The following is a 14487-nucleotide window of genomic DNA, read 5'->3' on the forward strand; positions in this document are numbered from 1 at the left end:
CCCAGTGGTGCAGAACTTCTTCCCAACATGAATGCGCACTTGTGGCTCCCCCTTAAAGGTCTCCTCCCCCCCCCCCCCCCCCCCCCCCCCCCCGGACTATGAATTAGGCTTGTTCCAAAGAAGGGCAGCATCCCTGAGAAATGCAGGGCGCTGGGGTCTCCATAACCCAATACTCTTTGGCAGTTTGCCATGACTAACGAGGCCTGTTTCTTTCCCAGCCTACCAGCAGCAGCAGCCTCCATCTCAGTCCTATGGCTTCAAGGAGCCTGCAGCACCGGTCTCTACACAGCGTAATGCCCCTTCTGGAGGAGGAGGAGTGAGTATAGCCCAAAGGGTGGTAATAGTGCTTAACTTACCAAGCGCTGATGCTAGTTGGCGGGATCCCAGTAGTGGCCGCTAGTTCCGGTCAGTGTTTTGCTCCAGTCATGCAACCTATCCCAGTGGCTGCAAACCCTCTTGCTTGGGGGTGAGGGTCAGGTAGATGGGGGGGCCCACCCCTCATGCTATCCTGCAGCCATTATCAGGACTCATGCTCCTTGGCGCCCGTTACTTTGCCTTTTGGCTGCCCTCTAACTAAGGTGCATGGTGGGGGAAGAGCTCGAACTCTGCCTCCTGAGCCCCCCAGCCCAGTGTTTGGCCTGCTGTGAGCTGGGCCCAGCACCGCAGCTCGCTGACCAGCGGAGCTGTTGCTGCAGAGCCCAGGAGTGGATCCTTCAAAGCTCAATGCCCCTCGACTCCCCTTGATTGCAAGCTCTTCCCCATAGAAAGCCCAATTGCTCTGGGGGGGGCTCTGCTGGCTGGAAGGAGAGCAGGGGCAGTTGCCATGAACAGGCTGCGGGGGAGCTAGAGCCCCCCATGTGTTGCTGACCCTCCTCTCCCCGCCCCCCAGAAGCGGTTCCGTGCAGTCTATGACTACAACGCTGCTGATGAAGACGAGGTCTCCTTCCAAGACGGGGACACCATCGTTAACGTGCAGCAGATCGACGATGGCTGGATGTACGGCACGGTTGAGCGCACTGGGGACACCGGCATGCTTCCTGCCAACTACGTGGAGGCCATCTAAGCTGTGGCCCGGGGGCGTGGAGTGACACCCAAGGCCCTCTGTCATGTCTCTCTCGCCCAGCATCCCTTCTCCGCCGCGTACTCCATCAGAGCTGCACCCCTCGCCCATCAGTACTCTGCAGCGGGCTCTGGTTTCTCTTGCCAATTTAGCTTTGTTTTGTAGGTCTTATAGCTCTGTTGGGACTAGGTGGGAGACCTGTCCAGGGGCCACTCGGGCTGGCCCCAACATTGCAGCTTTCCTCTTCTAATCTCTTCACCCCTATCTTTCTGAAGGGATGGGAGCCTAGCTACCAGGCGCATGCCCTGTATCCCCAGGGAATATGAGGGAAGCAACTGGAATAGCTGCGATCCTGAGCTAAGAAAGGATCCCAGCTGACCCATCTGATAAGACCAAACCCATCCACTTCTGCTGGGGACCAATCCAAGCAGCTGGAGTGGCAGCAAGGGACCAATGACTAGTGTGTGTCCCCTTAACAGCAAGTTAAGGGAGGGGGGTTAGTAGGGATCCCCCTCTCTAGAGCCATGAGTACCTCCCAACTGGAGGGAGGGGTTAGCTAGCACCAGGGAAGCCTGCAGGGATCTCTCATTGGGCCATCCCCAGTTGCCTCTCCCACCTCATCACCTCCGTTAAATGTTTCCATTCAGTCTCTTGCTCTCTCTCTCTCTCTCTCCCTCCCACTTCCCATTTTTTCACTCTTAAAACTTCATATAAAGTCAAAACTTAAACAAAAAATATTAGTTCCAAAGAATCTAAGATCAATCAATTTTCAACTTTTTTTTTAAATCTGTTTTTTCACTCTGTTCCTCTAGAGTTTTCCTTGGCTGTTGTCACTGCCCGCAGAGATGCTGGGATCCCCAGGGTCTGACTGGGAGAGAGGCAGAAGTGGCAGGCGATGGGGCTTTGGGGCTGTGGTCCTTTGAACAGGGTAGGGCTCTCAGAAGCAGCATTGCACAGTGAGCTACCCTGGATTGGGTCAACTCATCTCAGGACTATCTCTACACTCTGTGGGGTGATTGCTGCTGCCCTGGGAGTGAGGAGTAGCCCATGGGTTGCTTATGCTTGAGGCTGGATGGGCTGCTTGTGTTTGGACAGGGGCAGAGTGTGACTTCCTGCCTCCCCCCTGGTCATCCAGGAGTCCCCATGGGGGGTGGGGAGGAAAGCAATACCCAGAACCCCCTCTATTGGAATGGTATTTGGTTCTAGAGGGAAGGGCTCGTGCACCTTCCAATCAGCATCTGCATTTCACAGCAGCAAATTCCTTTTGATCCCTTACATAGAAGGGCTATTTCTCACCTTGCTCAGCAGCTTTCGGCCCAGGGTCACTGCTTACTCTCCCATCCCCGCTGCTGGATCAACACGCTGTCTGCGTGGCTCTGGGGAGCGGTTCCTAGTCTCTAGTGCACCACCCATTGCCCCCATGGCTGTTTGGAGCCACTGACTGCTCAGTCTGGCCCTGCTTTCATCCTATGCCCATGAACAAACTGAGCTGACCACGGGAGAAATTCTGCCCCAAGTGGCTGGCGGAGATGTCATGAAAGAGGTGTGAGGTGTTTTGGGGTTTTTGAGGGGGCAAAGACCAGGGACTGGCTCTACCAAGTTCCAGTTAGTTTCTGCTTTGCACTGGCATGTGCCTCACTCAGCGGGAGCCACTACTGGGCCTGTGGCTCTGGAGAGTGGGGCAGGGGCAGGGAGGTAGAACAAACCTCCCCACACAACAGTCAGCCAACCCTCAGCTGGAAGGAGGAGAGGGAGCCAGCCAGTTCCATCTGTGCCTTTCCCAGGGGCAGCAGGGCCAGTTCCAGTTCCAATTCCATTCCAGTTTGAGCTAAGATGTTTTCAGCCTCCTCCCCGTGGAGGGGGAGAGTCAGTGGCAAAGGGACCAGGAAGGGCAATGAGCAGATACATTCTGCCTCCAGCTTCTCTGCATTCTCACTGGGTCCAGGCTGGTGGTAGATATTCCTGGCTGCTGCTGGCTTGGATCGCATCAGGGACCAAAACTTCAAAGCACATCCCCAACCCAACCCAATGTTTTGGGCCCAGGGGCCACTATAACTGGAAATCTATATGCAGGGAAGATACTGTGTTGTCCTTGGTTAAGGAAGCTTGGCATTGAGAATAGCTAGCTATGAATCCTCCCGTGTTTCCCCAGTGGATCAACTCTGCTGCCCTCTCTGCCTTGGCATGCTAAGACCCACTCCCTGGTGCCTTTCTCCCTCTCAACTGGAATTCCACGTAGCATGACTGCCCTCATTATCCCAGGGGAATCTGACCTGATGGTGCATTACAGGGGAGGCTCTTTAAGGTGCATCCAGTGAGGTGGTCTGTAAGTTCTAAGCAGACAGGCCTGGCTAAATGTTCTGTAATTTTTAATTGAGTTTTGATATCTGGCTTTAAGAGTCAATGTGGGGACTAAGCTGAGAAGCACGTCAGTTTGAGTCTTCCTGATGGGTGCCCCTTTCTCACTGAGCGCACTGGAGACCTCTGCTTGTTCCCAGTGCACTGTTCTGGGTTTACCCCTCTGTACACTTCCACTTCTGCTCTGTACACTCTTAACTTGGTGCTGCCCTTTCAGGGGAAGGGAGAAACGGGCTGCTAGGTTCTTAAAATGGGGAAGCCACCCCTGAAATATGGAAGAGAACTCCACACATGGCTTCTCCTCTTTCTCATGCGCTCATTGTTTCACTTCCAGAAGCACAATAGAGATGCAGAAGGGTGCCTAAGGGACACTGAATTGAAGGTGAAATGTTTGCGTGAGGGCCTAAGGGGTGGGTGGCAGAAGCGAGCCCTGAAACATGTCCCTTCCTAGTCTCTCTGGTAGTTGCTATAGTGCTGAAGCTTGTATGGGCAAGAGGGTCTCTGGTCTCCTGTCCCCAGATCAATGTACTGTACTAAAAAGGTTGATGAGCTGTTCCATCACACTGGACGAGCCAGCTAGCAGCAGGCTGGGGGATAATGGTGAACCTTCTGTTTTTAACCAGCTTTTCTGTTCATCTGTGGGAGACTTAGGAGTGGCATGGGTGAAAGGGGATGCAATCAGCCTTGGGCAGAGCATAAAAGTGACAGTGATGGGCTGTAGGGAATTGAAATCCTTGTGGTGCTGAAACATGTGAGCACAAGACCTGGGGGAATGGAGAGGTGCACATTCTTGATCACTGATACTCTGTTCTTAGAGCCAGTTGTCTGGGGGGGGGGGGGGGGAGTAAAAATGTGAATAAACCTTTTTTAATGGACCAAATAAAAACACAGGAAACTAAGTTTTTGGGCCTAAAACTTTTTTAATGTTACCTTGAAACTCTTGTCCCTCCCGTTCCCCTGCCTTCCCCCTTCCCCTTTTTTTTCTTCTGCCATGGAAAACAGACATCTTACTGCTTGATTTCTGCCTTCTCTCTGACTTATGCACTTTTTTGCCTTTTTTTTTCATAGCTGAAAAAGTACCTAAACCTGTATTTAAAATAAATAAGTAAAATCTTAAAAAAAAAAAAGATAAAGATAAAAGCTAAATTGCATCATTGTAACCATTTCATTAATGTGTTTTTGTGTTTAAACAAACAAGTCTTACATCTTAGCTTTCCAAGTTGCATTTCAGTGCCAGGTTTAGATCTTTTTTTTTATTATTATTATTGGTGGGTTTTTTGTCTGTATATTTCTTCTGGTGGGCCTGAACACCCCCCAGAAAATGAAATTTATTTGGCCTTTTTAACTGAACCATTCAATGGAACAAACCAACAAATTCTCTTCCCGGTTTATTCAAATTTAAAATAAAAGTATAATTTTTACCTACTGACTGCTCTGGTCTTAATTATGTTTTTAATTTTCCTCTGGCTTTAAACAGGTTACCAGCTGTGCTGGAAGAGGGAGGGCAAGTAACAAAGAGGAAATTAATTTGAATCAGTTTGGTTTTTTTTTTTTTGATTAAAAACAAAACTTTTTTCTGTGATGAGTGTGGTGCCCAGTGAAGTCTATTGGAAGCTAAATCAACATCCACACTTCTAGCTACCCGCAGGGTTCAGCTCTACCTCTGCCCCTGCTATGGAGGAGAATGGTTGTGCTTAGACCACTTACCTGGGCTTTCAGAGACCTGGGTTTCATTCCCAGCTCCACTGTGGACTCCCTGTGTGACTGTAGCCATGTCGCTTAGGCCCTGATCCTTTACAGGTATTGAGGTTCCATTGAAATTGGTTACAAACCTAAACATCTCTTGAGGATCTGGGCCTTACACCAAACGTTTAGCTACCTGGCCCAAATTTTCAGAGCTCCACCACACTAGCTGTCTGGTAGCTCCCCCTGCACCCTGGTCTCCCTTATATCTGTTTGATTAACCTCTGCCTTCAACCCCTCTGCAGAATGGGGAAAATACCTCTCTTCCCCACAGAGGGGAGGATAAATCTCTGAACAAGGTTCTCCAGTACCATTGTCATGAGAGCTATAGAAGTCAGTAAGTTTAGCAAGGTAAAACATTTGGCAAAACATCCTGGCTTTCTATGCCCTCTCTGTGGCAATGATCAATTGCTGCAGACATCAAGTTAATTGGTCAAATTGGAGACCTTTTCCTATAGAGGGGAAAACTCCTTTTCCAGTGTACCTGGTCATACTTGAACTTTGAATGCCTCTTAAGTAGCCCATCATTCCTCCAGCTGATGACTAAATCCCAGTGGCAGAAAGCAGGGGCTAGTGCTTCACTTTGGCTGTTGGAGCCATGCAAGGTGGGATTTTCAAGGATACCTGAATGATTTAGGAGTGGAAAGTCCCCTGAAAGGAGAGAGAGAGGAATATTACATGGATATACTTGAGGGGGGATAAAGGTCACCATTACTTTTAACTCCCTCCCATGAAAATAGGTGTTCCGGTGAAAATAAAGCAAGTAGCAGTGGATCTGCAGGGAGCAGCTGCGTCAGACTCCGAAGAAGGAAAAGTTTTGCAGGTCCCCTTTAAACTGGTTCCATGTCACTGCATCCCGGCTTTGCTTGTCATGCCAGGGGAAAGGCACCAACCTGGCAGTCAAGAGCTGATGACTTCCGGTTCTACAGCTGACTTACTGGGACCCACCAGCACTGTCTCCACTCCAAGCAGAAGCCTGCAGCAGCGAATCTCAGCACCTGGGTCTAGGCCCTCGGTATTGTGCTCCTGTGCTAAAAATAGCTGTGTAAAGGTTTAGCTTCACAGCTGTTTTTAGCACTCTCGCATGAGCCCCAGTCTATAGATCCAGGCTCTGAAAGGCACTGCTGCAGGTTTCTGCTTGCTGTGTAGACATGCTCTGTGTGAGTCACTGAGAGAGAGTATACTCCTGTGGCCAGTAGAGACTGAAAATGTGGGTTCCATTCCTCCTCCTGTCACAGACTCGCTGTGTGACCTTGGGCAATCACTTAAATCTCTCTGCCTCAGTTTCCCCTCCTGGAGATAAGATGCCCTGTCTCCCAGTCTTTGACTGTCTTGAGTATAAGCTTTTTGGGATATAAGAACATAAGGCTGGCCAGACTGGAGCAGACCACTGGACCATCTAGCCCAGTATCCTGTCTTCTGAGAGTGGTCAATGATAGATGCTTCAGAGGCAGTGAACAGAACAGGGTGATTTATTGAGTGATCTAGCCCCTGTTGCCCATTTCCAGCTTCTAGCAGTCAGAGGTTTAGGGACACCTAGAGCATAGGGCTGCATCCCTGACTATCTTGGCTGATGGACAAATCCTCCATGAACATAGCTAATTCTAGGTTTCAGAGTAGCAGCCATGTTAGTCTGTATTCGCAAAAAGAAAAGGAGTACTTGTGGCACCTTAGAGCCTAACAAATTTATTTGAGCATAAGCCTTCGTGAGCTACAGCATCCAATGAAGTGAGCTGTAGCTCACGAAAGCTTATGCTCAAATAAATTTGTTAGTCTCTAAGGTGCCACGAGTCCTCCTTTTCTCTTCATTATGTCATTAGCGGCAAGGGTGACAGGTTATTTAACTGGGGATTGTGGCCTTGCTTTCTGCCTAGGAAACGGTAAATGGGTTCTTAGCTCCTACACGTGCACTGAGCCCTGTGGAAGGGTGATATATATAATTATTAAAGTAGCACCTAGAGGCACCAACTGAGAACAAGGCCCCGTTGTGCTAAATGCTGCCCAGGCACATCATGAGATACAGAATTAACTACAAGAAAAGGAGTACTTGTGGCACCTTAGAGACTAACCAATTTATTTGAGCATAAGCTTTTGTGAGCTACAGCTCACTTTTCCACTGAATGCATCTGATGAAGTGAGCTGTAGCTCACGAAAGCTTACACTCAGATAAATTGGTTAGTCTCTAAGGTGCCACAAGTCCTCCTTTTCTCATCATCACTGTCTCTCTACAGCCAGCCATGCAAACACACAGCAAGCCCCATGTTCCATGGTGATGTCTTAACAGGGCAGCTCAGGCCTGCATTGGGATGCCCAAAAAGGCACCAACCTATCCAGACCTGCTGCAGTGATGAGTGGGGTTTATAAGTGAGCCCCAGCCCCACAACATGTCCGACAGTACTAAAAGTCTGAGCCATAACAAAAGCAGCCCCCAAGGGGCTGTCCCATTACCTCACTCCTGCCTGTGCCTCTGCCCAGCCAGGGCCCATAGCTGCAAATATTAGCAGCAACACAGCCAGCTAGCTCGGCCTCCTGAGAACCAGCTGCAGCCTGGCACTTGGTCTGTTCGAAACAGCGGATCGCAAAGCAACTCTTCCAGGAGGTAAATTACTGTCGCTAGCTCTGCGGCGGGCTGAGCTCCTTTGTGTACAGTCGGAGCCTTAGGAGCCCTGGGGGGGGGCTGCCTTTGGACCCTCCTCCCCAGTTTGAACCTTTGCTCTCCACCCCCACCCCTCCTTTTTATTTTTTTAAACTCTGCTGTCATCCTTGGTGAAAAGCTATAGCTCAAGCTGATCAGGCATCCTCACTCTGTCCTCCGGCTGGGAGAGGAGGGAAATACTGTGGGGGCTGGGGAACGAGATCTGGGCTAGTCCTTGTCTCTGCCATTACAGCCACCGTGCCTGCCTCCCTCACTGCAGCAGCATCTCCGGCTCAGGCTCTCCCTCCCCTGCAGCCCAAACAGGCAGCCTGTGCCCCTGTCTCTGCCACATCCACCATGCTGGATATTTTCATCTTAATGTTTTTTGCCATCATCGGCCTGGTGATCCTCTCCTACATCATCTACCTGCTCTAGGAGCCCCAACAGCAGTGCAGGGGAAGGATGAAGCACTGCAGCCAGCCATCCTGCCAGTCAAAGCATCATCCAGGTGAGGATTTGCTGCTGACGGTCACAAGCCATTTTAATTGCTGGGGAATAAGGTGAGGGTTAGTTTCGTTTGCAATGCTCTTGTTTTCAGCCAGCGCTCTCACAGGCTTTCTGATCCAGACATGCTGCTGGCATCACAAAAGCCGTTTCCTGCACAGTAGCTGATGGGGGGGGGAGGAAGACACATTTTTGTTTAATCAGGCTGCTTAGAATAGTTAAATAATCTATTATTTTTTCCTCCAGTTCTATCTATCAGTTACTCCCAATCAAATTAAGGGCTTTCCGCTGCCATTAATAACCATGCTGTGTGTGCTAGAGCTTTCTGGTCCCACTGAGAAAGAAGTAAAATATAATGTGAGTTATAGATAAAATAAGTGAGTCTGGTTGCATGCTTTGAATGGAGGCAGATGGGTGTCTTGCAATATCTGGTGCTCTCGCTCATCATTTTAGCAACAGCTCCCACGTTCCCACTTTCACTGCCCAGTTGATAAAAAAATCTGACGCCTTTTGCCACTTATGTTTCTATATGTGCAGTTTTCCCATCCTTAAGCATGTTTGGGGTTTCTGCAGCTCTCAGGCCTGGGTCAGACAAGTATCACCTTTTCCTCAGCAGCAGCAGCCATGCCAGAGCCATCAGGAGAAAGAGTTAACCCTTTGCAAGCAACCCGCTTCCTGAGCAGCTGGAGAGAAGAAAACCCCAGAAAGAGCAGCCATTGGACAGTGCAGATGTCAAGACTTATAAATGCCCTTGACAGAATGTCTGAGCTGTAATGCATCTGAAGAGCAAATACAAAGCGACCGGGCCTCAAGAATGGACAGAGAGAGAGCGAGAGAGCGCATGTGTGATAATGAAACCTCACTATGGAGAAGTGTGTTGTTTTGTTTGCCATGCTGGTATTAAGGAAATGTAACTTCACTGTTCCGTGGCCACATAGTTATCCCCCCTTCTTGGGAAAAGTACCTGCTGGTTTTTAGTTTTAGAAAGTATATATATATTTTAATTAAAAAAATCAGAAAAGGTTAAAAAAGCAACACAGAGCAAAATCTGAATATCACAATAGTATCTTATGCAGACATGTCACCTTTCATTTTAACTGATCACCCACTGCTTATCACTGGGCATTGCTAAAATGCATCCACTTCTGGGGTGGAGGGTGGCAACTAGCTAGAACACTTCAGGAATGGCAGCAGGAATTTTGGACAAGGACTATAAAGGAAAATCCCTATGCATAAGAAATATACAAGGGACCTTTTGGCCCAATTCATCAAGACAGATGGTGCTGAGCCTGTGTTTGAAAAATGCTTTTAAACACATTTCTGCCACTAATCTGAGTGCCCAGCTTCTATGGAGGGGGCAACAACCGGAACACAGATTAGCCTCAGAAACTGCTAGATAGCTAGCAACTCGTACCCCAGGCCTATTCGGGGAAAGGTGAATGATACCATGTGCCCATCTGTTTTGCGGGTGGGGGCCCCCATAGCTCCAAATAAAGCCACTGAAAGGTGTGGGTGCTAAATCCCCTCGCTCAATGTGAGTTGTGTATCCAAACCATCTACTGCACCCAGCCAGGAGTTAGAACAATGGGAGGTCAGAGCTTAATTTACCACTGCTTGGAGAGGTTTGAGTGAGAGGCTCTGGGGCCTTTTGGGAAATTTCCCTGTAGGCCAACGTGATCCTGAATCAAGCCACTGCCTCTGTGTATTATCCCCCTTACACAGCCTTCTAGTGTGCAGGACCAGGAGGGGTATGGAGTGGGAAAGAGAAAAAAGGCCAAAACACCAGGGCCAAGATTTTAAAAAGTGGGCACTTTTGGTGCCCGTCTTGGACAGTCCATATTCGTGGCCACTTCCACAAAGCTCAACCCACTCCCAGTGCTTGAATTATAGGAAAAAAATGCCTGTGGGCCCTAACCTTTTGTCGACTCAGTAGCAGTGAGCAGTGCAGGCATAGAGCTCTGGCCTGACTGCTGCAGTCATGTTTAATTCTGCCTCACCCTCCAGACACTTTTTATTTTGGACAAATGCAAACAGTTTTCTGGAGTTAAAAATGGAATGAACAACAACATGAAAGGCTCAGTCATCCACTACTGTGTAATAAGCATCACATGTAATGTTTATTTCAGATGTTATTGTATAATGAAAACAACTCTCCTAGAAGGTAAGATTTTTGTATGGCTGGATTCCCCCTGCAGTTAATTCTTGCTGGGAAGCAATACACCCCTGGAAATAGAAGTTTTGTAATGGAAAAAATCTTGATGCATCCTTAACTCACATGACCTAGAATCATAGAATATCAGGGTTGGAAGGGACCTCAGGAGGTCATCTAGGCCAACCCCCTGCTCAAAGCAGGACCAGTCTCCAACTAAATCATCCCAGCCAGGGCTTTGTCAAGCCTGACCTTAAAAATTTCTAAGGAAGGAGATTCCACCACCTCCCTAGGTAATGCATTCCAGTGTTTCACCACCCTCCTAGGGAAAAAGTTTTTCCTAATATCCAACCTAAACCTCCCCCACTGCAACTTGAGACCATTACTCCTCCTCCTGTCATCTGCTACCACTGAGAACAGTCCAGATCCATCCTCTTTGGAACCCCCTTTCAGGTAGTTGAAAGCAGCTATCAAATCCCCCCTCATTCTTCTCTTCCGCAGACTAAACAATCCCAGTTCCCTCAGCCTCTCCTCATAAGTCATGTGTTCCAGTCCCCTAATCATTTTTGTTGCCTTCCGCTGGACATTTTCCAATTTTTCCACATCCTTCTTGTAGTGTGGGGCACAAAACGGGACACAGTACTCCAGATGAGGTATCATTATAATTAGGAGGCAATTTACTCTGAATTGTAGTGTTTGTGGCTTATATAAGCACTTTTGGGGTACAAGTGGCAAGAATAATTTGAAATTTGTTGATAAGACTTTCTACAAAAAAAAATGTTTACATAAAGATGGGAATTATGGTTATCATTGCCAGCTGAGTACTTGACATAGTACAATTTCCTGTCAGTACAAAATTTCCCAAGGGAGAAGTACAGTGCGTATATCTTTGCCTGTAGATCCAAATTGATGTTCTCCAGTGCATCTGCTTCAGCCCAAATTGCATTACACAGCATACCACTGCCAGGGCCCAATTGTGGGTCACAGTCAGGGCTTTAAAAAGGGTGAGAGACCCAAAATAAGGAACCTAACCCTTCTCTCCACCCCCACAAAACAGTTAAAATGGAAACTCTAAATGTTATGGGAAGCAACTCTTGAATATAAATAAAATGTTCAGTAACCTCAGTTTCATGAGTCTGTATTTCTGATGTCAACAATCTAAAGTGATATAGACAGAGAGCAGCAAGGAATGTGTGGAATGGCGCTTCAACTGGGTGTAAAACCAGTGACACTAATTATATCCTTCTATAAATGCTTTCTTTCCCCAAAGGACTTTAGCAACCTAACCAACTATGTATAACAATCCCTTCAGCCATATCCCAAATGCAACCAATTCGGCAGTGGAATGTGGCAGCTGTTTAGCAAGCACTGCCAACACTACACAACAGCTGAAGATGGGAAATGACGAATCCCTTATCCAATTGAAACTGCAAGGGGAGTTTTATGTAGGAGGAACGTAATTGCCCAAGATGAAATTTAGCCAGGATATCAGGACTAATATCCCTACTCTTTCAAGAGCTACTGTGTGATCTTTAGGGATCAGAACTGTTGTCTTTTCCTATACAAACAGATTCAGGGTGAACTCTTGATTGCATTGTAGTTAATGGGAATTTTGCCATTGACTTCAATGGGGCCAAGATTTCACAGAGCATTTCTAGGAGTTCAGTGCCCCTTTAACATCATAGGGACACCAGTTCAGTACTGACTCAGAAGAAAAAGTACCAACTCCTGAATTGTCATCATCACCAATTCCTTTAGCACACTGGGTTTTCCTCAGTCTCCCATTTGATTATTGACTTAATTAGTGTAATGATCCTTAATAATGCCCCTTCCCCTACTCTGTGTCTGTCTTGTCTATTTAGATTGTAAGTTCTCTGGTGGCAGGGCCACCTACTGCTATGTGTTTGTACAGTGCCTAGCACAATAGGGCCCATTCTTGGTAGGCCTGAAGGCACTACCCTAATAAACATGGTTAGTAATAAGAAATTTGGGAGATCTAATGGGATCCTGACACAAGACTGTCTGGCTGCAAAGCTGGCTGTGCTGTGCTGTTTTTCAGTTTAAACAAATCTGTTTGGGAAGTCCTGTTTCAGGACAAGAGGTGTGAACTTCAGTTGTTTGCAAAGGAAAATCTCCTTCCTGAAGAAAGGGCTGGAGCACCAAGAAATTGAAACTAATGCCAAACACTCACTGAGCTATTGTATCTATTAAAAAACAACCACCAATCATTATAATACAGGGACCACTGTAACATTTCAAGCTGGCACACCCATAAACTTAAATTCCTTGAAGATTTGCTAAGAGAAAGGACTAATATTGATAAAGTCAGTATTTCTTATCATATGTTGCTATTAAATCAAAGGGCCCCACTTTCTTGCATAGCTGCACTCTTACGACATTCTTTGTGAGTTGCTGCAATCTATTGCTGTTGTGTCTTCACTCATGGGTCTGGTTCAGTCATGGGTCATAGAATTGGCATATACTGGTGTAAGACCTACAACATGTTTGTGTTGTCTCATTTATAATTGAATCTTTTTCACTATACTACAGAACAAAGTTTCATAATGACTTTACAGATCCTTCCCATTATTCTATATTTTATTTTAAAATAGGTCAATAATAATTACACATAAAAGTGAGAGACAGATAGAACAAAAATGTGTTTTAAAATATTGTTGAAAATCCAGAACATGGATTTTAAAAACAATATTAACATACCAGTATGTTTCATATTTTGTTTTTAAATTAACGGTTTCATCTCTGACATCTGTTGGTGCACAGTTAAGTTTCTAGCTGAATGTTAGCAAAAAATTTACCTTCCACTCCCACCCATACATGCAGCCAAATTCTATCCTTGGATATGTTTAAAAAAAAAAAAATCTTTTTAAATAGAAAGTATCAGGAGTTATCAGCTCATTTCCATTGAAATCAATTGGGTGCAGATTTTCAGCTGGTGTTAATTGTCAGCTCCCACAATTTATGCCAGCTGAGGATCTGCCTCTTGGAGATGAACAGCTGTCTCAAATGGCAAAATTTGGCACATATTTAAATAATTTGGAAATATTTCAGATGGGGGAAAAAGGCATTTTAATAATATGAGGAAAATAACCATCATGTAAATAACCTAAAATGAAATATACTGTTTAGCACATATTAAATATTTTCAATTTTTAAAGCTATGTACCATAAATATAAAAACTTTCTGTAAATAGGATACATATCTGTGTATTTTAATAAAAAACAGTGATCTTAGAATGTCTACATGCATTAAATGTCCTTCAACTTTGCAGAGTTCCAGAGACATGTAATTTTTTTTTAACTGTCCAGTTATTATATTTAGCACAAAGGTACATTCTGAAGTTACTTCTGCTTTATGGCTGAAAGGCATGTGCTGTAAAAAACTAATTTTTGCCTTCCTTAAAAAACTAGGACTCTTTCCAGAGACTGTCTCCTTCTATGCTGAAACTTAATGCACAATCCATGCAAGATATCTAGTTCTGAAGCTAAGAATGTGAGAGTGAATTATAGATACCCAGGTATAAGCTGAACTGGAGAAACCTGGCCATGCCTTTGTCATTATATTGGTTTTGTGTTAATGGATTCCAAAGAGAAAAACAAACTTAAAAGAGCAAAATATTTTCTGTTCTGAACTAAGATAACATTCTTTAATTTGTGGACATACATCAAATATTAACACCGTGTCATTTTTATTTTGTATCCAAATATACACAGTGGGAGAAGAAAGCAGTGTGTATTCCTGCCCATAACAGCCAAACCATGGAATGCCACAGATAGGCTCCTCAGCACATCCTGACATACAGGCTTAGGCAAGTTTATTGCACAGACTGTGCTGTAGTTTCTTAAAGATGCCTTAGTATGTCTTCATAGGTTTAAGTAATTCTTCTGCTTTGTATTTCACTAGCATCTCCAGTCAGCCTCCTGCTGCTTCTGCAAAGGTTATACCTCCAGATTTAACTGGTTATTATATTTTCTATTTTTGACAATGTGCTCAGTAGCTGCTACAACTTCGCAAGCAGC

The 14487-nt window shown here is 46.1% G+C and overlaps 1 protein-coding gene and 1 long non-coding RNA gene across 3 annotated transcripts in view; both read left to right on the top strand.

Annotated features, from left to right (window-relative positions):
- Positions 1–4843, top strand: part of LASP1 (LIM and SH3 protein 1) — a 53203-nt gene extending 48360 nt beyond the window's left edge. The window contains exons 6-7 of the mRNA XM_048830489.2: positions 219–316; positions 890–4843. Coding sequence (XP_048686446.1) covers positions 219–316; positions 890–1063 — 272 coding nt within the window. The 3' untranslated portion in view covers positions 1064–4843. The remainder of the gene's footprint in view (positions 1–218; positions 317–889) is intronic.
- A 2778-nt stretch (positions 4844–7621) lies between these two features.
- On the top strand, positions 7622–11574 carry LOC125626927 (uncharacterized). 2 transcript variants are annotated; one of them, XR_007353864.2, is made up of 2 exons: positions 7622–8304; positions 8914–11574. It is a non-coding gene; the product is annotated as an uncharacterized LOC125626927 (long non-coding RNA). The 2 variants fall into 2 exon arrangements; XR_007353865.2 differs by having other exon boundaries at positions 8917–11574.
- Positions 11575–14487: the final 2913 nt, after the last annotated feature.

This window comes from Caretta caretta, chromosome 27, assembly GCF_965140235.1.
Source record: "Caretta caretta isolate rCarCar2 chromosome 27, rCarCar1.hap1, whole genome shotgun sequence".
NCBI classification, from domain to species: Eukaryota; Metazoa; Chordata; order Testudines; family Cheloniidae; genus Caretta; species Caretta caretta.